The sequence below is a fragment of the Peromyscus leucopus genome, chromosome 1 (genome assembly GCF_004664715.2).
Source record: "Peromyscus leucopus breed LL Stock chromosome 1, UCI_PerLeu_2.1, whole genome shotgun sequence".
NCBI lineage: Eukaryota > Metazoa > Chordata > Mammalia > Rodentia > Cricetidae > Peromyscus > Peromyscus leucopus.
Window position 1 is genome coordinate 176,053,613 of NC_051063.1, and position 25,009 is coordinate 176,078,621.

Sequence of the window (25,009 nt, forward strand, 5' to 3'; positions counted from 1 at the left end):
TGATGATACCGAATCTGAGCATTTTGAACATTTTGGCTTTCTTCCACCTCCACTCCTGGTAAAAACTGTTCCTGGAACAGCTTATGTGAATGCTGACAGTCTTCTGATTTGTGGAGGTGTTTGCACACCTGGGAATTAGGAAGGTGGCATAATAGCACACTGAATTATAAGTCTTTTTCTGACTTCTTGCAATATTTTTAATACTGCAAATGATGCTTTGAAAACACATTCCCAGACTGGGGATGTAGCTCAATTGGTAGAGTGTGCCAAGCCTTTGGTAAGCACTGGGTTCCAGGCCCAGCACCACATAAAACCAAGTATGTCAGAGACAGTCCTGGTCTACAGAGTGAGTTTGGGACAGCCAGGACTGTTACACAGATAAACCCTGTCTTGAAGCCCCTCCCCTCCCAAAATAAAAGTGTGGTGGTGCACATCTGTAATCCCAGTCAAGAGGCAGAGACAGGAGGAGCCTACCAAACCTAAGGCCAGCCTGGAACCTTTCTCAATCAAAATAAATATTTTTTTTTTAATTGTCAAACAAGACATGATTTCTAGATATCTTTGTGGCAAAGGCTTTACTCAGCAGAAACAGCTAGTCTCTGCATCCTGAGCTGTATCCCTGCTGGGGACCAAACATGTCCCCGGCTGCTAGATCAGCAGGCAAGAAGTACCAGCTTCCATCCTGTCTTGAGTTATTCACCTCTCCAAATCAGACGGAAGTGATTCCTCTGTCCCAAGAACCATGGTGTGCTAGCAGTCATTTTAGGAGTATCCTTAGGGAAAAATGGGTAGAAGCTGGCCTTGTGTTTCCCTGAAACACTTGGAGAGTGGTGCTTTGGAATGAGCAGGGCTGCTTTGTCATCCCTGCAGAGAAGATGAAAGCCTTTGCCACAGAACAAGGACTGTTAGGACTGCTGCCACTGGGAATGCAGACTGACACTTGTTTTACTGGAAGAGCAAGATACTATCAGGGCAGAGAGTGCAAGCCACCCTCCGTGGGGAATTTATCCTTTGATTTTTATTGGCATGACAAAGCAGTACAGCATTTATTTGAAGTGTTGGGGGAAGCATTCTGGATTTCAGCTGGTCATAGAAAACAACTCAGACCCTCCTGCAGGGGAAGTGCCCCCACCTCCTTTTTTGGCCTAGGCCATAGCACCCAGATAGGGCAGCCAGATCTATACAGTGGCTTTGAAGAGATCATCTGTCTGCCAGGGATAGCCTGTGGACAGAGTTCATGTTAAGATGGCTCAGGTAGAATATGGGTCGATATTAGCTGCTTAGGCCCTGAGAATGAGGTCCTAGGGTCAGATCCCAATTCCCTGCTTTCTCATTTGGACCTTGAGCACATGATATCCCTCCTCTGGTTCCTTCTGTAAAAGGGAGCATGGTCCTCAGAGGGATGGGTATTGTAGGCCAGAAGTTTGGGCTGTTTTCACCATGGAACTAGACCTGGGAGAGGGATGAGGCTGAAGCGTGGCCTAAGATGAGATACCCCAGCAGCAGGTGGAAGGAACGTGGCGCTCTACTAGGGAGGAGACTGCTGTGGGCCTCCTGACCACACCACTTCCTCTCTGGTGCAAGGTTTAACCCACAGTGATTCGGATGCTTGCTCTGTGCTTGCCCCGGCAACCACCTTAATGAAGAGAAGCTCTGCTCTGGGTACCAATGTGATGAGGAGGAAAAAGAGAAGAAAAAAAAACCACTCAGTACACTTGCTAATTTGCTAGATTAGTACCTTACTGTAGAACTGGAGTCAGAGAGAGGATGCTTTCATCTCTTCTAATGAAAGTACAGACTGTAAAGCCAGTGCTTCTTCTTGGGTCCTTTTCCCAACGGAACCATTCAGCAGCCCACCCTCAGTGGGAGCCTTCCGCACTCAACTGAATGAAATTGAAACTCCAAGATTGCTCTTGGGCGGCTGTGAATAGAGCTTTGTCTAAAGCTGCTGCTGCTCATGTCTCTGTCTCCCAAGGCTGTGCATTTGCAAAGATGAGATCGGGACCATCAGCTCTTATTTTAAAGCCAAAAAGCAGGCCGCAGAGCCTTGTTCCACAATTGTGCCCTTGAGGCTCATTCAGTTTGCTGAAATTTGCTGTGTTTGACCACTATTTAAAGGCTAGACATTATTGGCTATTTACCCTTCTGTCAGATATGTTCTTACTCTGGTGTTTAATAAAAAGACAAAAAACAGTGATAAAGAAAATCTTTCACTTACTGTAGCTGCCACATGACAAGACAACCTATTGAAAAGTGAACTGTTTGAATCACTCATTGTTTGGTCTATAAGGCACCAAGTAACCAGTTTGACAGTTTGTGTCCCCCCAGTGAATTGGCTTATTTCATTGGATTCAGTGAATTGGCTGGTTGTTGTGGCTTTGTGTGGACACAGCTCTCGTTTTGTGAGGCCTAGAACGGAGTTAAGGTTTCTAGTGTGAATGAAAACCAGCTGGGGAGTTGGACTGCCCACACTCCTGGGAGGAAAATTGGTTTTGACAGACAAGTGCAGTGTGATAAGAACTCTTTGTAACTTGCTCAGAAAAACTCAGTGTGTGCTTCTGAGCTTAGTCCTACTGAGTGAGCTGTAAGACCAGATACCTCTTCTAAAGAAGCATTTTGACTTCAATATACAAGCACCTTCACCCTTTTAGGAAGGCAACATTTGGTTTAGTGCTGAGACCAGCGAGCACGTGTCTGCTGCCTGGTGTTTTAGGTGTCCTAGATGTAGATGTGTTCCTTGGAGATAGGTTCTGAACATAAACTTGTATGTATTTTAAATACTATCTGATGAGAAGATACTGGATACCGAGGGGTTATTGAACAAAGTTTGCCCGGAGCTGAGACATCTAGGGAAGTTCCCTGAGGGATTGGTAATGTAAAGCTAACATGGATGGAGCACCAGGCAGACAGACAATTGAAGATGGAGAGTTCATGGGGAAAGCTTTCTCAGGTACGGTGTGGAATTCAGAGTGGGGAGGAGAGACCAGAATCTTTTCATACGAGTGCAGTCTGTAGTGTGATTGCCACAGAAATGGGAAAACAAGGCCAGATCACAGAAAATATGCTGGAGGTTTATGTTTTCACTTGTATGTTTTTTCTTTTTTAACCCCAGCCCTATTTTATAAATGAGTTTATTTTGGAGCGCATCTGAAGGTATCCTGGTGGGTAAGGCATGGGAATAGGTTTGGTCTCAGTAGGGCAGGAGTGTGAGGCTTGCTGGCTTCCTCACAGCTGGCTGGATCAGGAAACAGAACCCATTCATGCCTTAGAGAAGAGGTGACTAAGGCTCAGAGAGATTAAACCCCTTCCCAGCAGAGCAGGATGGTACTTGCCTGTAATTCCAGCACTTGGGTGGTGAAGGTAGAACAGTCAGTTCAAGGCCGGCCTGAGCTCCATAGTGACTTGGATGCTAGTCTGGCTACATGGGCTCTTGTTTCAAAACCAAACAAGTGAACACCTTGTCTGGTTTACCACCACTGCATAGAGTGAGTGAGCTTTTGAGGCCGGTCTTCTAGCTGTCTCTCCCATGTGCAAGAAAGTTGCTAGTTTTCACTGTTCATGTGCACATGTTTAGACCAGTGAGCCCATTCAGTGTGTTCATTCAAACAGGGTCTAGCTTATTAAGTCCTTTTCTTTATGCTGTCCCCCCTAAGAACAGCATGGTGCTGTTGTTTCTGCCTTCAATAGCTAGTCAAGTAAGGCCAAAATAGACATAGAGGGACTGAATTAGCCATTGGAACTTTAACAAGTTGTTTTAAATCTATGCCAGTGGATATTCAGTTTATTTTATTGTGTTTTTTGAGGCAGTTTCTATGTAGCCCAGGTTGGCCTCAAACTCACAGTCCTCCTGCCTGAGACCCCCCGAGTACTAGGCTTATGTACACCATCATGCCTGGTTTCTTAGTTTATTTTAAGCCTGAAGAACTTCTGTAGTGTGTTTTTGGTGATAAAAATAGAGCATCTTTTAACTGTCTGCTTTAGCTTGCACACACCTGTTCTTTAAATAAAGCAGGGAGGCCAGATCTTCTTTTCAAAGGACAAAGAATTGTTGTGATGCTTCCCCAAGCCAGCTGGTTCTCCTTCACCACGAGGTTATACCAGAATACCTCTGCAGGACCCAAGTGAGGTCAGCTCCAGTCAGTGTGCATGGGATTCCAAGCAGGGCATTACATACCTAGACCTGGATCCAGTGGCCTTTTCTACCTTTCCCCCAGCTGCACTGGCCAAGAATTCAGTCTCAAGATCCTCGAGTCCTTGCCAGACTCCTTCATTCTGCGGTGTGATGACACAGCCGCCTTCCCTTTCCTGTCATATGGAAGGGTTAGATGGTGGGAAGGCCAGGGTTCCTTCCTGTTTTGCCCTAAATCAAGGTGCTCTGAGCTGAGGAGTGCCAGGAGCATGAGTAATTTAAAGTAATTTAATTGAAAGGGCCCCCTTTGAAGCTCTGTTGGAAACATGAGAGAATAACTGTTAATTAGAAAATCACAGTGTTGGCCATGAGTACAACAAGGGGTGGAGGAAACCTTGAGTGATGCTGTTTGTTCTGTTTTTCAAGACAAGCTTTCACTATACTGTCCGAGCTGACTTCAGACTTGGGCAATCCTGCCTCTGTCTCCTAAGTGCTAGGATTGCAGGTATAAGCTAGTACACATAGCTTTAAGCTTGTTTTTAAGGAAACCAAGAGGTCTGGAACAGTGGAGACATTATCTATTCTATCAGAATCTATCTAAAAGGAAAGGAGGTGACTTAAGTTGGTCCTGCCTTCATCTGGGGCATTGACATTTCATCCTGGAGAAAGTAGTGTTGCCTTTGGCTGCAGTTGCTCACAGCCCTTTGCAGGGTCTCTGATCTCTGCTGTGAAAGGAGCTGCTAACACCTTTGCCTTGCAGGATGGCTGTGAGGTTTCAGCACCTCGCTGGCTTCCTAGGGAATTGCTATTGTATTGTTTGACCCACTGGAGGCACAGATGTATGGATCACTCTAGGGCTTGGCCTCTCCTGCTTTTTCCAGTTTGGCTTGCTAAGTGAGTACCCCAAAAGAAGATGGATGTTGAGAGCACCTGCTGTGAGAGTGCTCCCTGTGATTCCCTAAAGAGGGACATGTGCCTGACTGGGGACATGAGACATCTGGCAAGCCACTTGGGAGAATGACACTTCCAGCTAAAATGTGCTCAGTAACCCTTCAGATGCCAGAAGTGTTGGTAATATCAGAAGCCAGCCCAGCTCTTGGCCTGGCATTCCAGACTGACTTCCTGATGAGGAAGGTTTAGAATAGTTGTTCAAGAATTTCTTTCTAATTTTGTGATGCTCTGGAGAACTTTCAGTTATCTAAAGGATGTATTTGACACTCTAATCCAGAGTTTAAAGCTTAGGAGGATGCACATGAAGAGGTGGGGTGGAATTCATGTCACTAGGCAGAGGGGATTGGTAGTCTCTAAATGCTACATTCATAAGTTGGAGGGTTGAACTTGATCTTGAACTATTTTGAGGTGAAGGAGATAAGCAGTCTAGTTTATCTTTTATCCTGCTCTCATCTCTGTAGCACAACTGTACAAAATAAGCCTGCTCCTTAGTAGCAGTAGGTGGCTCTGCAACTGTTTGAACATAACTACTTAGGGCTTTTCTTTTTCCAGCTTGAAATTGCCTGGTAGAAGCTGGACATAGTGCCTCATGCCTATAATACCAGTACTGAGGAGACAGAGGCAAAAGGATCAAGGACCTTAAGGCCACCCTGAACTATACGAGATTCTGTCTTTTAAAATAATAACATCATCATCACCATCATCATCATCTGGGGGCTGGAGAGATGTCTCAGAGGTCAAGAGCACTTAGTGCTCTATCAGAAGGCCAGAGTTCAGATCCCAGCATCTACATCAGATGTCTCACAGATGCCTGTAACTCCAGCTCCAGGGAATCTGACACCGCTGGCATCAGTGGGCACACATGCCACACACACTGGGTTGGATAGTTTTTGGGGGTTTTGTTTTGTTTTTTAATCAACTTGACACAAGATAGAGTCATGTGAGAAGAAGGAATATCAATTCAAAAAAATGTTCCCATTGCCAGGCAGTGGTGGCGCATGCTTTTAATCCCAACACTCAGGAGGCAGAGGCAGGTGGATCTCAGATCTCTTGAGTTCCAGTCCAACCTGGTCTATGGAGTTCCAGAGAAACCCTGTCTTCAAAAAAACAAACAAACAAAACATCCCCATCATATTGATCTACAGGGCATTTTCTTGACTGATGATTGATGTAGAAGGGCCCAGCCCACTGTGGGTATAGTACCATACCTGGGCAGGTAGTCCTGAAGTACATAAGAAAATAAACTAGCATAGGGTATAGTGGCACACACCTTTAATCCCAGCACTCTGGAAGCAGAGGCCAGTGGATCTCTGAGTTTGAGACAAGACCAGCTTGGTCTACAAAGCAAGCCAGGGCTACATAGTGAGACCCTGTCTCAAAAACCAAAACAAGAAAAAGAAAGAGAGAGAGAGAGAGAGAGAAAGAGAGAGAGAGAGAAGGGGAGGGGAGGGGAGGGGAGGAGAGGGGAGGAGGAAGAGAAGAGGAAGAGAAGAGGAAGAGAAGAGGAAGAGAGGAGGAGAGAGGAGGAGAGAGGAGGGAGAGGAGAGGAAGAGGAGAGGAAGAGAAGAGGAAGAGAAGAGAAGAGAAAAGAAAAGAAGACTGGAAGAGCCTTCCCCATGGTCTCTGCTCCAGTTCTCATATCCAGGTTCTTGCCTTGAGTTCCTGCCCTGACTTCTTTGAATGATGGACTGTAATAGGGATGTTGTAAACCAAGTATAAACTCTTTCCACCACAGGTTGCTTGTGGTCTTATCACAGCAATAAAAAGCAAGCAAGCAAGCAAGCAAGCAAGCGCGCGCGCACACACACACACACACACACACACACACACGAATAAAATCTTCAAAAATTCACTAGTAAATTTTGAGTAGACCATGTATATTACCCTTAGAAGTTCTCCAGATGGTTGATGTGCCTGTATTCCTTACTCAGCATCCATTCACTCGTTGTGCCTAACCCAAGAACCTGCACAAACTGTAGTGCTATGAAGCACAAGTTCTGCAGTCACAGAGACCTGCCTCGTGGGGTTTCCCAGGACTCATCTCCAGAGTTCCTCCCCTCCTTCCGCCCCCCCCCCCCATTATTTTCTATGTAGGCTCAGGCATGTCTTGTGCCTGTAGAGATAAGATGACAACTTTTAAGAATAGGTTTTCTCCTTCACCATTTGGGCCCTCAGCGTTAGTAGCAGCTGCCTTTATCTGCTGAGCCAACTCGGTGGCCCCAAGGTTCTTAGTATGCATGCTTTTTGTGGAAGTGGGTGTCCTAGGGGCATGGCCAGCTATAGCATGCTATCCTGCACTCCACTAGAAGCGACTGCGGTGGTGGGGTGCCTGCCTATCAGGTTCTCTGCACTAGGTTCACTCTCTGGCCCACCAAAGAGAGAGAGACTCGGGATCTGGTGCATAGAAAGTGCTTAGGTGAGACAGACCTCTAGCCGGTGACTTGGAAGCATGCACTTGAGCATTGTTCCAAGGAGTATGTTGTTTCAGTTTGACTAGACTCTACAACTAGGGCTAGAAAGCATCCCAGTGGTGACTGGGAGAATCGGGGTCACCTCCTGCTTTTTGGTTCCGCTCTTTCCCTTAGCAACACTTTATTTGGAATCTTCAGTTTTTCTGAGGAATGGTCTTATCTTCATTTTGACAGAGAAATTTGATGGGATTGATGGAAGTGTTTTGTTTTCTTTTTTTTTAAATACAGATGGTCAGTCACTGGTTATTCACACTGCAGAACTGACCTTTTAAATGGCAGAGACATTTATAGGGAGAGCACTGCTTTACCCAACACTATGTGGCTGCAGCAGTGTGCATCAGCTGAAAGGTCCTGCCTATAACACCATACGACCAGGGTGCTGTCAGGGAGGTAGATAGAGATGACACAGTACTTGTCCCAAGCTACAACAGTCAGATTGAAACCTTGAAGTCTGTTTTTCTCTTGTGAGATAGGGTCTTACATAACCCAGCCTGGTCTCAAACTTGCTATTTAGTCAAGGATGACCTTGAACTTCTGATCCTCTTCCTCCACCTCTAAGTGCTGTAATTAAAGGCATGCACCTCACCCATTTTTATGTGGTGCTGGGCTTCAAACCCAGAGTTTTATGCATACTGGGCAAGTGTCCTACCAAATTGAGCCACATCCCCAGCAGGTTAAATTCTTTTGGGATGGGGGGGGGGGCGGCAACCGGCGACCGGGGTTGAGTCTTACTGTGTATTTTTGGCTGGCCTTGGACTCACAGATATCCACCTGCCCCTTACCTCTTGCCTGCTGGGATCAAAGGCTTGTACCATCACTCCAAGCTTTTATTTTTTTAATTCTTTGACTTTTGTAGTTGTTATTTTGAGACAGGTCCTGGAACTCTGCATGTAGACCAGGCTGGCCTCAGACTCACAGACATGTAGCTGCCTCTGCCTCCCAAGCGCTGGGATTAAAGGTGTGGCTACCACACCAGGCTCTTTGATAGTTTCCTGCATATATACACAAGGTATCTTGATCACATCTTCCTTCACCAGTCCCCATCCCCCAAACTACCCACTTAGCTCTCGTGTCTTTTTTTTAAACACACTGACTCCAATTGGTGTTGCCTGCTTGCACATAGGCAACATATGTAGAAGGAAAATTACTTCCTCTCCCAGACCAGCCATCAGTTGTCAATAGCTCCTCTGCTAAGTGGAGCCTTATGAGCCCTTCCTCCATCCATGCTAGAATTATTGCTGGTTTGATCTTGTGCAGGTCTTGGGTAATTAACTATAGCTGTTGTGACTTTATAATCGAAATATGTTCTCTCCAGAAGTTAGCACTTCACAGCATCCTTCCTTATCCTTTGGCTCTTATATTTTCTCTGTCTCCCTCTTCAAGATGTCCTTTGAGCCTTGTGGAGTTTGATAATCAATGTTCCATTTAGAGCTGGGCATCACTCAACACTCACTTATTCTCAGCACTTTGACAAGTTTTGCGTCTCTGCAGTAACTGCTACTTGATACAGAAACTTCTCCAACTACAGTTGGAAGAAGCAGTGATCTATGGGTGTAATATAAATATTTAGAAGGCAATGTGATGGCATGTCTGTTTGGCAAAGCAACAGTAGGTCTTCTGTCGTGGGTGTGTTGTCTGTCCTGTCCCAGCTGGAATGTTTACCAGCCCCTGTGGAGCAGGCCTCAGGTCCAGTCAGAAGGCAGTGGGTAGCCTCACAGCAGCCATGCCACTCTTGCCCCTGCTGGTGCACAGTGTCTGGTAGCAAAGCTTAGAATCTTTGTGCTGAGCTTTATATCAGTGCAGGTTACAGGCATGCACCACACACTGCTGCGCAGTCTGGATTTGTCCATAAAGTCACCAGTTTGCTTTTCCCGAAAGTCAGTGCCTGCTCACCTCAGAGTTGGGCATGTGTTTGGCAGGGCCAAGCCATGTAGGGTACCTACCATGAACCTCCACTTTGAATTACTTAGGCTGATGGTTAGGCTTTCTTTGACTTTTGGTGGTTTTCTAGGGTATTGCCAATTAGCAGCCCAGTATACTTTTGATTTGCTTCCACCCTCTCTAATTCCAATTCCTACGCCCCACTCCCACCCCTTTTAATTTGCACAGGAAGTTCTCAGAATCTCAGACTAAACAGGAAGTAACTTATTCCCTTATAAGGAATACTAAAATGGATGAGAATGGGCAGAAGAAAAGAGAAAGGTTGACCTGTGACCCGGCAGTTGGGTGTCTCCTTCCATGGGTTTTATGGAAAGATCCCTAAAGGTTTATAGTCCATGCACATGGTGAAGGGAAGCCATCTGCCCTGCTGCATTGGGCAGAGCTACCTAGAAATGAAACCCGATTACTAGAGACACACCACTCTAATTTACCTGGACCCTATCCTGTAGCCCTCTTCTTTTACTAGACTTTGAGAAAGGTCAACCTTCTAAGCCCGTTTTCTTGACTTTGGGGGAGTTCCCATTGGTGAGCATGTTTTCCTCCCCAATATGAGCTTCAAAATAAAAATACTAAATGCACCAGGGCTCGGGGTGCGCGCACACGCACACGCACACGCACACACATACACACTTGGAGTGGTTTTTAAGGCAGACTATATCAGTTGTAGTGTTCAGCGCTGTCAGTTATAGTATGGGCTTTGGTATAAAGCACTGTCACTAATTGAGTCATTTAGGCCTGTGAGACTTCTTTTTCTTGGAAAAGCGAAAGGTTGTGAGGTTTTAAAGGAAGTGCACATGGGACTTGTTTGGTAACATGGTAAAGTCTCCATGGCTGTCACTGCCCCTGCTAGCTGCTTCATGAGGACTGAAAGAATAGACAGAATTACATTGTAGCCCAGGCTAGCCTGGAACTCCTGTTAGTCCTGCCTCAGCCTCTCAAGGGCTGGAATTATAGGCATGGGCCTGGGCCATGTTATTTGTTTTGTTTGATTAGTTGGCTTTACTATTTTCTAATGTGGAAAATGCCAGGAATTAATCCTGGCTAATATAGCAAAGGGAATTCTCATTTGAGACTGTCAGCTCTAACAGAGTATATGCTATGTTTCTTTTTTGGAAAGAGGAAATTACTAGTTTTTGCACCCATGTTTGGTCTTTCCAAGGCATCATCCATCTCTTGAGTATATACCATCTATCATCATGTAGGTTCTTTGGAAAACTTCCTGTTTACTCTTGTGTCCCCAGTGGAGGATGTAGATGCCATTATATTGTTACTTTATTGAGTAAACTTGGCCTGGTTCTTACAAACATCTTTGTTCTAATAATGCACTCTCACTAAAGGTGTGACTATGTGACAACCTTTTTGTGTGGTATTTGGAGACCAGAAAATGCTGTTAAGGAGATGAGCAAAGTTGGGTCTGTTTGTCTTGCTTGAAATCTTTTCAGTACTTGCTACCAACTGCCAGTTCCTCTCTGGAACCTTTGCAGATACATATGATACTCACTTTGATTTTGTGCTTCCTTTTTTCTTTCCTGGACAGAAACCAAAGCCCAAACCCCGACCATCCATCACGAAGGCAACCTGGGAGAGTAACTATTTTGGGGTGCCCTTAACAACTGTGGTGACTCCAGAGAAGCCAATCCCCATTTTTATTGAAAGATGCATTGAGTACATTGAAGCCACAGGTAAGCATCTCCCATCGCAGATAGTACCTTCCACTCCCTATAGGGAGCTTCCAAGAGGGCTGGGATTTGTGAACTTTCTGGAAATAACAGAGAGGAGCTGGGTGATCTGACCACTGAGGCTTCAGTCAGGAGGCTAGCACGTGGCACTAACTAGACCTAAAAGTATGTGGGAGCAGCTCTGTCCTCAAACCAGTCAGCTTTAGCGTACGGTTAGTTATTTGGTAGTTTGTGTGCCCTTGTGGGTCTGTAGACTGCGTGAGGGCAGGGAAAAGGGCTTTATGTGGAGCACACACTACACTTACTTAGGAACAAGTGCTTGGGACTGTTAGGATCTTACGTGTGGGCGCTGCTGCATTTTACTGACTTAGGGCTCTCACGCGTCTCTCTGTCTCCCAGTTTTACGTCATTGTTTCTTTCTACCTTCTCCTAGCTGCTTTCAGGGATCTTTGAGGAGAAGGTCTTGCAGGTAGCTGTCATTGTGGACTCCCAAGCATTATTGGTTGAGCTTAAGGACGTAGGCTTGAGACCCAGGCATGGTAATGCACACCTTTAATTCCAGCACTAGGGAGACATAAGATGGGCAGATAGATCTCTGTGAATTTGAGGTGAGTCTGCTCTACATAGCAAGTTCTAGGACAGCTAGGGATACACAGTTAGACCCTATCTCAACTCTCCTCCACCAAAAAAAATGAAAGAGAGAGAGAGAATATAGACTTGGAAGGCTTGAGAGAATGCTCAGCAGTTAGGAGCATTGTATGTTCTTGCAGAAGACTGGGATTTGATTCCCAACACCCATATGGCAACTCAAAACCATCCGAAATACCTTCTGGAGCACCGTCTTCTAGCTCCATAGGCACTGCATGAATGTCTCCATAGGCACTGCATGAATGTAGATAAATAAATCTTTAAGGTGGAAAATATAGAGGCTTGGGCTAGGTGTATAGCTCAGTACTAGACCTGGGATGTGCAAGGTCCTGAGTCTCATTCAAAAACACTCAAGTCTATATCCTCTTAAATCCTTCCACCCTGACCCTTGTCCACTTTCAGTCACTGCCAAGCCACTCTGCTACTCTGCAGACTCCGCCAGATTGCATCACTGTCCCCCCAAACCCTGACTCATCTGATCTCATCCCAGGCCTGTTAGATCTGTGTCATCTCTTGTCTCTGTCCCTACTGTCATCCTTGTCTAAGATTGTCCTGCTGGTGTGATCCTGCCGCAGAAAAGCCTCTCCATTCTTCCTCATTGCACTCCTGACCCCTTTATGTTCAACAAGACATTGTTTTATGTGTATATTCCTCAGCACCTAAATTCTGAAAGCATGCCTTTTAAAAATAGTTATTTACTGTAATTGACAAAAACTATACATTTTGTACAACTGGTTTTGAAATACAGAAATGCCTAACTGCATTGTATCTTACTGCAGTGTTGTATAAGCAGCCTCTGCTGCTGATTGTGAAACATCATCTCCTTGTGTGTTTAAGAAGCAGGGGCCGGGTGGAGTGGTTCACACCTTAAATCTTGGGAGTTGGGAGGCAGAGGCAGGCAGATCTCCTGAGTTCCAGGCCAGGCAGAGCTGCACAGTGAGACCCTGTGTCAAAAAAAGAGGCAGAATAGCTAGTAGAGGTCTTCTGTAGCCCTGCTTGGATCAGAGTCTGAGCTCTGTCATCTCTTCATCACTAAATTGTGAGCACTGATGAGTGGCCTGCCTCGTGGAGGGACCACATGGGTCAGGGAGACCCACTTGAGTGCCCTAGCTTGTGGTGCCTAGTCATCAGACATGTTCCAAGGGTCCTGAATCCTGACAGGCCGCTGTGGCTCTGTGCTGGTCTGTCTCATCCCTTCATCCAGAGGCACTGGCATTATCTCTGCTGTGCCCAAGAAGTTACTGATGATGACTGGTATTAATGACTGCTACCCATCAGCCAGGGGACTGCACTGCCACCCTGGGCAGCTTTGCCAAGGCCACTTTTAATGCCATCTCCAAGACCTACAGCTACCTGACCCCTGACCTCTAGAAAGAGACTGTGTTCAAGTCTCATTATCAGTAATTCACTGACCACTTTTTTGAAAAACCACACCAGTGTCTCTGTTCAGAGGACCCAGACTCCAGCTGTGGCTACCATATAGGGGTTTTTTGTTGTTGCTTTTTGTTTGTTTGTTTGGTTGGTTTGGTTTTTTGAGATGTTTTCTTTGTGTAGCCTTTGCTGTCCTAGAACTCGCTCTGTAGACCAAGCTGGCCTCAGCTCACAGGGATCTGTCTGCCTCTGCCCCTCAAGTGCTGCAATTAAAAAGGTGTGTGCCACCATTCCAGCTCCTCATAAGGGTTTTTATATATAAGAAAAACAAAGTGAATTAAGTCTTATATTTTGGTTTTTTTTGTTGTTTTTTTGTTTTGTTTTTTTAAGACCTGAATGTTGGTCTGACTACCAGGCTGGCTTCTTTGGTCTGCTTCTCTTTGCTAGGATTACAGGTGTGTGTTACCATACTGGTGACTTTTTACCCCCTCCCCTCTTGGTTTGCCAATCTGAAGATAGTAAAAGCTGTTGAGAAGCTGAAAGAGGCCTCATCCTACACTGGCTGTACTGGCATTGTCATCTTAAGAATATTCACCAGGGCCCTGGCAAGGCCATCAGTGGATAAAAGCCTTTGGTGGCAAACCTACAATCAATAGTGGAAGGTGGAAACCACCTCCTAAGAGTCCCTGACCTCCACATGTGCCCGAAAGTATGTATACACACACACACACACACAAATAATAATAATAATAATAATAATAAAATTTTAAAATAAAAGTGTCTGCCAAGGCTGGGGCACATCCCAGTGCTCAGGCACCTGCTCAGCCTGAGCACTGGCTTCCACCTCCAGCACCTGAAAGAAAAACATTGTCATCCCTGATGGTACTAATGGTGTCATTTCCCGTAGAGTCCATGTTTGGATTTGCTCGGCTGACTTATAACTGTGAGTTATGGTTGAATTTTCCTATTCCAGGATGCAGACAGTTGTACACTACATTTGCCTAGTGGACCTGTCCTCTCTACACTCAGCCCCAGGCACACCAGCCCTCCTGCTGCCACGATGACCTCTTCTAAAGTGTCTAGACAGTGACCTTACAGAGTAGCCCTTTGATGTAGAGTATTGTCTGGACATCGCATCACCCTCAGCCCTTTTCAGCACCCTCTATACCCTCCACAGAGTGTGGTCCTGGACACATCCCCAGCAGACAGTGGGCACAGGACCACTGCTTTCCCCGGAGCAGTGCGCATCTGTGACATGACTTGTGTTGAGTGATTGGATGAACTGTTTCTCCAGCTTGGCCTTTGCCTTCGGGAGAGTGGGTGCTGTCAGTGGCCTCTCAGCTCTCTTGTTCTTCACTCATGGGAAGATAGTCCTATAACTGCAGTATAGAGTCCAGGCAAGCCCTCCCAGACAAGCAGAAACAGCATCCCACCAAACCTTGTCAGAGCCAGACCAACGTCAAAAGAACTTGTATCCCAGTTTCCGAATCTATCCCCTTCATCTTGGCACTCTGACACATGGCCCTGGCAGATAAAACAATGCACTGCGCTTTGCATCTCAGAGGCGGGGCTTGAGAGCTCAGACCTCAGCCTCAGGGCCCATGATACTACCGCCCACCCACCTCTCAGCCTAACCAGGGCACAGACAGCAGAGTAGAACCTTGTGATGAAAGAAGGACTTAACAGTATGCAAGTCAGGACAGCTTAAGCCATCCCAGTACCTTTAAATGTGGAGTTTGCCAGGGGGTGGTGGCAGCGCACGCCTTTAATCCCAGCACTCAGGAGGCAGAGGCAGGCGGTCTCTGTGAGTTCGATGCCAGCCTGCTCTATAGATGGAGTTCCAGGACAGCCAGGGCTGTTACACAGAGAAACCCTGTCTCAAAAAAATTGTGGAGTTTGTTGTTGTTTGTTTTTTTGTTTTTGAGGCAGGGTCTCATGGAGCCCAGGCTGGCCTTGAACTTGCTACTTCATTGAGGATGAACTTGTGAATTCTTCATCCTTCGGCCTCCACTGCCCACATGCTGGCTGGGATTGTGGCTTTCTCACGTGAAAACTGTCATCTGTTTTATTTATAACCTGGCTTCTGTTGTAGCTCTTCCTGAGTATGTTTTCCTCCTTACGTAAACTTGGAACGTCGTGGGTGTGGATTGATTCTGGTTTCTTCTTGTTTTCTTCATGACCAGTTCCTTGACTTTTGTTTCATGTTGCCTGAAATGGCATTGTGCTGAAGCAGCGGCCAGTGGTTAGAAGAGCTTTCTTTCCCATCGATTTTCAGACGCTGTTAGGCAGCTGCAGGGTCAGCCTCTGTGCTTACTGTGCTAACAGGGCGTTAGGTTTTCATCCTCTCAGCTCCTGTTACATGGAAAGGCTGGAAAAGGGCATGTTCCTACCACAGCTGCTCTGGGACCTCTGTGAGAGTCGCTCTGCGGTGGGGAGGCCGGGCCTATCTTTCTGTCATATGCTCTCCCTGGCCCTTGCCTTCATGTATGTGGAAAATAGGTTGAAGCTGTAGAGTCACTGCCAAGTTAATTGAGCTCCCTGCTTCATGACGGGAAGTAGAGTATTCAGTTCTGCACAGTGTATGTGTCTGGAAGTGGGGCAAGGGGTCACTTCAGAACCTTGCTGTTCTGAGAGTACCTGCTCAGACTAAGGCTTGAATTTGGAATTGCCCTGGTTAATTAAATAAATTTCAAAACCTGAGTCTGCAGTCAGGTTTGAATCAGGGTTTCCTGTGGTTCAGGAAATGACCATGCTGCATATCACAGGAACCCATGAGGGAGCTTTCAAGGGCCCCTCACTCACCAGTGCATCCCAGATGCTCAGCACCTGGCACTTGCCATAGCAGTTGTTCCTCGCCTCTGACACAGCTTCATCTGTAGCCACTTAACTAAACGGCTCTCTTGGCATAGAGTAATGTGTGAGACCAAACCTTCCTGTGACTTCCAACCTTGTTCTCCGAGAGTGGGTGGGGATAGGGTGATACTCAGTGTTCCCATCTGCTAGTCTTTTCTTACTGGTTTGCTTTCTTAGAGGTTCCTAGTCCTTAGCCCTGTAGCATGGCAGGCAGCCTCGTGGGGAATAGTGAAGTGGTTTCATGGACAGGAGGTACCCGTTGGACATTTGGAATCATAATACTCAGACCATTCTGTGCACATAACTGGTAGGCCCCAAACCTGTTGTTACATTTTTCTTTAACCGTCATTGTTTTTATTTTATATGTATAGCTATTTTGCTTGCGTGTACGTCTGTGCTATGTGTGTACAGTGCCTTAGGAGGCCAAAAGACACCAGAACCCTGTAACTGGACTTACAGACAGTTGTGAACCACCATGTGAGTGCTGGGAATTGAACCTGGCTCCTCTGAAAGGGAAGCTACTGCACCTAACCAGTGAGCCATCTCTCCAGCCCCCTGTTGGTACATTTTAATTTTAGTTAGCTCCTATGGATTAAAAAAATCCCTGAAGTCACAAGAAGCCTGGCATCTGTCAAATAATAATGCCCTACCCATCAGCCCACTTCTAATCTGTACCTGTTTGCGGATGTTGGTGTGAGCTGTCATTGTTTTAGGAACTTTGTGTTTCTGTTTGCCTTTTACAATAGCTTGTTTTATTGCTTGAAAAACCTGGGTGTGGTGGAAAGCTGGCCCTTGGGATGGGGCAGGGACAGCTTAACCTTGTAGTCCTTCTAGGACGACCTTGGTGTCATCCCAGTACAAGGTTAGCATCACTGGCAAAAAGATGGCAATGTGTGTGTTCCCATCCCCTGATTTCAGGAACAGTGGTGCATAAACCTTAGGACAACCTGGCACCCTACGGGGCTGCTCCTAGTTAGGTGCAGTGCCGCAGCTGAGTCCCGTGCCTTTGTAAAGCTCGTTGTAGGCAGGCGTGGTTGTGACAGGCGCACAGGGAGGCAGGTGAGCTCTCTGAGTTCAAGGCTAGATTGGTCTACATAGTGAGTTATAGGCCAGCCAAGGCTACAGAGTGAAGGCCTGTCTCAAAAAATTAAATTAATTAAAAAAAACCCAAAAACTTTGATGGGAAGTGCTAGAATGGAACCGTACCACCCTACCTTGGTAATGGTGCAGTGTGTGGCCATTTAGTGGTTCTGTGAGACAAGTGGTACTATCCTGTCTCTCTTTCAGGGACACTGGTCAGGCTTGCCTGAGTGGTGAAGTCCCAGATACAGGACCACATGCTTGTAGAGATAGAAACTTCCTGAGAACTCATGAGTAGGTCTAAAAATAATCTGCTGGTGGAGGTGACAGATTTCATCCAGTCTATATTCAGTGAATGTTCGGTTTTGGTTTTTGTTTTGTTTTGGGTTGTTTGTTTGTTTGTTTGTTTTGGGGTTTTGGGACAGGGTTTCTTTCTCTGTGTATCTTTGGAGCCTGTCCTGGAACTCATACCAGGCTGGACTCAAACTCAGAGATCCACCTGCCTCTGCCTCCCGAGTGCTGGGATTAAAGGCGTGTACTACCACCGCCCGGCCTCAGTGGATGTTTTTATTAATTAAGTACTTGCTGTGTGGTAAGCACTGTGTTGAACTTGGATTACCCTCATCATGTCTGGGATGGGAGAGATAGACATAATCATACATCCATAATTAATCATCACAGAATATGATTGGGGTTTAAAATCATTAGGGAATAAAGCTACTGCCAGGATCAAGTGTTGGCAAGGAGGTGGAGCAGTTAGCACCCTCACAGAAACCACCAAGGGGCATAGAGAAGGCGGGTGGCTTTGCAGAGCTCTTTGACACACTTTGAAAAAGTTAGATAGACACTTACCATTTACTTCTAGGTATTTATTTACCCAAGAGGAATAAAAACATATGTTCACCCAGACTTAGACGCCACAGTTTGTAGTGGTTTTGTTCCTGAGAGCCCCAAGTTGGAAAGAACCCAGACATCCCTCAGCAGGTGAAAGAACAAACTGTGGTGCATCAACCCCATGGAGTACAACTTGGTACCCAAAGGTACTAGCATTGCCATACCCACTGAATGATAGACTGCCACTCTGTCAAGAATGATGGAAGCTAGGCACAAAAGCACAGACATGACTCTGTAGAGTGAGGGCCACTCTGTGGCAAGCAGGTCAGTGCAGCCTGGAAGCTGGCTCAGGAATGGAACTGGGAGGGGGAGCAGCATTCAGTGTCTTGATTGTGGCGATTTTGTTCATAAACACATTCTATAATTGGCACTTTAGATACCTCAGTAAATCTTGCTTTAGTGAAGGAAGGTGATCTTAAGATTCTCAAAGAATTGCTGGCTGAATGGTTTAGAACACTTGATGATTATGATCTTACAACCTAAGCTAGCTGTGACAGTTGATGCCTCTAGTTTCATCACTTGGGAGACTAAAGCAGGAGATGCTGTTTCAACAACAAATTACTGTGTGTGTAGATATAAATAACTGGTGGTGGTAGCACATTTCTTTAATCCTGGCACTCAAGAGGCAAAGGCAGCTGAATCTATGTGTTTGAGGCCAGCCTGGTCTAACTCTGTAATGAGCTCTGGGCCAGCCAAGGCTATACAGTAAGACCTTGTCTTCCCAAAAAGAAAAAACAATGACGAGACATATTAATTAGTGATTGAAGTACCTTATGCTTGAGAGGGCTAAGCTTGCCATGCTGAAAGCATGATTGGACATAGCCTGCACACTAGCAGTGCACCCTACCCTTAGGAGCTCCCTTGCCAAATATTTCATCTGAATCTTTCTCAGGAGACAATGACTGAACAAAGCAGATGTGCTATATTTACAACACAACTGGCCCAACCTCAACAAAGCCAGTGTTGTGAAGAAGAGTTTGGGGACCTAATATGATTTCTCTGTCAGTGAACCCCTTTCTCTGCATAGCCCAGTGTTAAGCCATGGCTGTGAAGTCACACCAGCTTTACCCTTGTACCCAGACTGTCAGTCAGCAGATTCTGAGAATCAAAAATCTTGTCTGTGTTTTTAGCAGGAGGCCTGGTGATAGCTTGCTCGATGTTAGCCATCATTTCAGTGGCACATAACAGTGACTTGTGGGGTAAGCATCAGACTAGAGATCTTCCCAGAACGGTAGGCTAAATGACACAGACTGTGTCCCCAGTAGATTGCTTTTCTTTTCTTTTTCTGTTTGTTTGTTCCAAGACAGGGTTTCTCTGGGTAGCTCTGGTTGCCCTGGAACTCTCTCTGTAGACCAGGCTGGCCTCAAACGCACAGAGATCTGCCTGCCTCTGCCTCCCGAATGACGGGATTAAAGGCATCCAGCACCACCACTTGTCATTAAAGTTGACTGTACCTTTCATGAATACAGATGTGCGTGGTGGAGTATGTCTGTGCCGCTGCAGCTAGTCCAGAGAAGGAGCAGAAGGATGCAACACCGGAGCACTGCCCTGTGGTTGGTTCTTTCCTCAGGAAGGACAAGCACTGCCCTGACTTCTCCCACTCAGCATTGTGTCTGTGGGGCAGTTAGGAATAGTGTGCAGTGAGCACTTCTGTGCACACCTGTTGGTACACTTCACTCAGCACATGCCCAGAAGGAAGGCAGAGTTAAAGAATTCGGGTTAGCATGCTGAATATAAGGGCTTTGTAATGTGCTGTCTTTTAGGATCAGGGATGAGAATGGGGATGCCACAGTGACCTGCATTCCTGGAGTAGCTGAACTTTACTACCTGTGCCCTGCAGTGACTCTCTTGACTGTGGCTCTCTGTGGTTTCCAGTTCAGACTGACTCACACAATCTTGATGATCCCAGGGTCCAGCTCGCCCAGCCATTGCTGTCAGCTTAAATGTTGCCTATGTGTGGAACAGACAAGTGACACTCTCCCTGGCACTTCACAGTGATGCATAGGTCTTCCCAAGACTGCAGAACAGAAGGGTCAGCTCTCAGGTGGTATGGGAAGATGAGTTAGGAAGCAAGCTTTAGCTAATCCAGTGGCCTGCAGCCACACTTCTGTCACTCCCTATGCACTTACGTATGTGGTTCGGTATTATGTCCCTCATCAGAGGCAACTCCCAGCTCCTCAACTCAAGTGAACCCCTCCATAAAAAGAAAGACTCAGAACTGTGACCTTCCCCTGAGCTCATTTGCCTGGGTAAATGTGTCGAGTGCTGTCTGTGCGGCAGATTCAGGTTTCACTACTAATTGATGGGAACATCTTCAGGGAACAGCTCTTGCCATTAGATAGAGGCCTTTGGGAGACAGCCTGGCAACAAACACTCTCAGGGCCAACTGAGCATCCCTGTGGGGGCAGGGCATAGAATACTGCCGTCATTAACAGTGCGTCTGCTGCAGAGGCCCTCAGCACAGGCCCCTGCTGTACATTCCACACATTTCGGTGGTGGTTTTCTTTCTAGTGAATATTCTGTACAAGATGAACTTCAAGGCAAGCCTCGGCTTTGCTGCTTACTAGCAGATGTTTAACTTTGCCTTGCCTTCACTCCCTTGGCTATAAAATGGGACTAATGTTTAAAGCACTTTGAGTCAGTAGGATGACTCATGTTACAGACCTTGTTACAGTAGCTCGTGGACATACGTAGTAAGCTCATAGCCATTGCTGCTTCTGTAGATGTTGTCCAGGATACTGCACCCTTATCTACCCCCGTACACAGAGGTGCCAGCTTTCAGGGTCCAGAATAGGCTACTCCACACAGAGTAGCTTGCCTGAGGGACACTCCTTTATGAATTGCTAGAGACCATAGCAGGGTGGGTCAGCATGGACTCTGGAACCCTTGTAATTGCTTTAAAATCCCAGTTCTACTGTGTATGTAGGCTGAACTGCTTCTGTCTACAAAGCCTCCTTACCCACCTCTTAGGACTGACTCTCAGAAATTCTGTGTGTGAGATGCTTGCCTAGCTCAGTCAACCGCAGAACAGGAAGTGGGGAGCTTTTATTTTTTTTTCAGCCATGCTGTGAATTTCACTTTGAACTTCTTGCTGCTCACTCTTGTAGTTAGTTTGGTCTTCTGTTCATAGTCCTCCCTGCTGTCCAGGCCTGCCATGTAAGTTAGGAATTGGCTTTCCCCCAGAGGTCTCATGCCTCCGTTTTATCTCATCCTTGTGTGTTCAATTCTCTGCCTGCTCCAGAGAGTCAAAGTGGAGGGCCCAGGCGATGAAGACTCGGCAAGTAGAGACTGAGCATCTCATCCCAAGTGCTGTGTTGAGGACACTAGACATCCACTGCTGGACAGCAGACACAACTCCTGCCCTCTGTAGCATATAGTACGATTGAGCAAGAGGAGGACAGAGCTTGATGATAAGTAAAATAGGAAGTGTCTCATTAGTACTCCAGAGAAAAGAAATGAAGCCTCTCCCCAGGAATATGAACTCTCTGGATTGAGCCTCTGTGTTTCATGTAATAAGGCTTGGGGAAATAGGCTTTTGAATAGATTCGTTTGTTAATTGATTGGTTTGTTGATACAGGATCTTGCTATGTGGCTCTGTAATGAGATAATTCCAGGGACCAGAGAGAGACGCCTAGCCGCCGCCCAAGGATCAGCAAGATGCCAGCAGACCAGTAGCGCCATGGCCATGTGGCAAAACATAGATTAATAGGAATGGGTTAATTTAAGATGAAAGAGCTAGCTAGCAAGAAGCCTGCCATAGGCCATATAGTTTGTAAATAATATTAAGCCTCTGAGTGATTATTTTGTAAGCGACTGCAGTGGGTGGACCACAGGGCCAGGCCGGACCAGAGAAACTTACACTACAGCTCTGGATGATCTGATACTCACTATGTAGCCTAGGCTGACTCCAGATTTGGGATATCCTTGTTTCTGTCTCCTCCTCAAGTGCTGGGATTTCAGGAATGTGCTACCACATTAGGCTGAGTTGCTTTTGAGGAGGGTAAAAGTGGTGAAAATTGGAGTCATTTTATGTCCTTCAGACAGAGAGATTGTAAGTGGGAATGTCCTGAGACTGGGATAGTGTTGGCAGAGCCCAGGGCACTCTGAGGAGGGTCACTGTTGGTTGAGGGCTTTGAGTGGAGAGGTGGGATTTGGCTTCCTTCTAGTAAAGCAACTCCACCATTGTGTAGAATACCTAACTCTAGAGGGCTCAAGGGCTCTTACTGTAGCTGCCTTTCTACATGTCTCACTCTGTTCCTTCTCTGGAAGGAGAGAAGGCATAGAGGTCCTGGTCCCCCTCGTTACTAGCCTACATCCCCAGACCTGCAGTCCCAGATGAAATGATGCAACTTAACCTGGGAGAGTGGAGCTTGTCTGCCCAAGCTCGATGTCTACACAATCACTCTCAGTGCCATGTCTCCACATCATTGCTCATCACTTCCTCCTGTCTGATGGGCTGTGTCCTTCCGTCCGCTCTGGAAGGCTGCGAGTATAGCGCACCTCTCTTTGTAGATGGGCGTCATGTGCCTTGTCTGTTGCCGTTCATACAAGAGACACAGAAGAATTTGCCTGTTCTTGCTCTCTTCAGACCATGCATGGGTATAGCAAGAAGGAGGCCTTCTGCAGGCCAGGAGGAGGACCTCACCACAAACTAAGTCGTCAGTTTGATCTTGAACTTTCCAGCTCCACAAGGGTCAACATAAATGCTGTGTTGTTTCCCAGTGCCTGGAGTATTGTTTTAGGGTCAGAAGCACAAGGATTGCTACAGGTGTCAGAACACGTGAAGCCTCGCCCCAGCCCCAGCCTATATGACCACAGCAGAGAAGTGGGTCAGCAGGAATGGGAATTGAGGCCACAGTCAGAAGGACAAGACGGGGATGGAGATGGGTGGTGTATACTTGAGAACCCCAGGCAGAAAAGATAAAGGTACTCTTTGTATAGTGCCTGGCTCTCAGCTGCTGAGCTAGTTTGAAATGGAAGATGACTGGGAATCGGATAATGGAACCCCACTTTTGCAAACAGAGGTGGCACAAGACCTTGTGATTTCACCCTGGTTTGGGTACTTTAGCTCTTGGCTGGAATCCGTCAGCTGTTTAAGTTCAGTGACCTCCCGACAGCTTAAAACACAACAAAACACAGTTTATCTTTTCACGTCAGCAGCGGCTTTGTTGAAATGAGACCTTTCTGGTACGTGGTTCAGCGCTCCTGGTAAGTGAGACTACAGTTGCTGTTTGTGCTTGGTGATCTACTTTGCGGGTTTTAAAGCCACAACAGAGAACTCTTTCTTCTGTTGTGGTCGTCAGGAGCCAGCATTTGGGCTGTGACGGCAAGACAGTGTTTGCAGAGCAGCTTGGTCTGTGAGAGGTGTTCACTTCTGGCTGGCTGCTCTGAGAAGAGAGAAGCCCGTGTTTTCTTCTAACTAGAAGGTGCTCCAGGACCCTAAGTCCACAAGTCTTCTGAGATGATTTTCAGCATGGCCCTAGCACTTCATGCTAGAACAACAAGTTGTGTAGTGATAGAGTAGGAAAAACAAAGTAGAAATCCCAAAGTAGGAATGGATGTCACTTACCGATTCTGACAGACAGGAACTTGTCAATGCTCCTGCCACAGGCTCTCCTCGAAGTGCTGAGAGGACAGGCTTGCACCACTCTGTTCAGCCTAAGCATAGTTTCTCTGTGTGCGCTGTATCATGGGCATGGGCACTGTTGCATGAATGTGAAGGTCGGAGAACAAATTTCAGGAATCTACACTCACCTACCATGGGGAGGTACAGGCTCTGATTCTGCTGATGTACTATGTACTCCAGGCTGGCTGGCCTGGGAGGTACCAAGCATTCTCCACGTCCCATCTCAAAGTAGTGGTGGACTTAGAGATGCACATTGCTGCATCTGCCTGTTTTATGTGAGTTCTAGGGGATTGATTTTTATCTGCTAAGCCATTTCCTTAGCCCCTGAACACTTTTCTGATCTATCCCAAGCTGCCTCCTCCATAGTTGCTCTTAAAGTTGGCTGAGATGGGTGGTAGTGGGGGGCTGAGGCATTAATACTAAATCTGCCCAGTTTGGAAAACATTAAAATGGGTGTAGGCTAGATGAGGAGAGTGTGGTAATAGCTCTTTTAATAATAAGGACGATTGCAATATTTACTGTTGTAGAGGCATCTGCTCTTCCATCCAGTGGTTACCTTTCAGCAGACTTCTTGACAGTAGTCCTATATCTCCTCATCTGGCCATCACTGGTTCATGTTTGGCAGGGAGGCTCTATCTTTAGAATGATCTCTGAAGGAAAGGACTATATGTTTTCTTTTTCTTTTACTTTTTTCCCCCCAGAAAATAGAAATTGCTGTATTATTGACATGCAGTCTCTCCCCACGCCCCTTTGTGGTACAGGACATGAAAGTACCACAACATACATGGAGAGGTCAGAGGGCAGCTTGAGGGAGCCGGTTCTCTTCTTCTGTCATTTGGATTCCAGGGATGGAATTCCAGGTCATCAAGCTTGGCAAATGCCTTTATCTGCCAGCCATCTCATTGACTCTAATATGTTCATATTATGTTGTCTTGAGGTTTTAGTTTTTCAGTCAAGAACTCACTAGGGTGCCCAAGCTAGACTTAAACTTGTGAACTTAAAGATCCTTAACCCTCATTTTCCTAAGTAACTGGAACTACAGGCGCATGCCATGGCATCTGCTTGTCCTATGTTTAACTGTTTCTAGGCATTTAGGAAACACTTGTTTATAGGTTTTAGCATTCTACATTTAAAATGATTTTTAAAGCCAAGCATGATAGCACATGTCTGCAATCTCAGCACTTGGAAGGTGGAGAGAGAGAGGAGCATCAGAAATGTACAAGTTAGACTGAGTTAGGAAGTGGGGCTGTAGGCATGGTTCAGTGACAGAAGTGCTTGCCTAGACCCCAGCAGGAACAGATCTGAGGTGTGCCTCAGTGGTAGAGCCTCCTGCCTGTAATCTACCACTGAGAGGCCGAGACTGTGG

General features: G+C 46.4%; 1 protein-coding gene across 1 annotated transcript in view; it reads left to right on the top strand.

The window, feature by feature from the left end:
- The window catches only part of Arhgap35 (Rho GTPase activating protein 35), a 113,076-nt gene that overhangs the window by 55,491 nt on the left and 32,576 nt on the right, over positions 1 to 25,009 (top strand). The window contains exon 3 of the mRNA XM_028854922.2: positions 11,030 to 11,174. Coding sequence (XP_028710755.1) covers positions 11,030 to 11,174 — 145 coding nt within the window. The remainder of the gene's footprint in view (positions 1 to 11,029; positions 11,175 to 25,009) is intronic.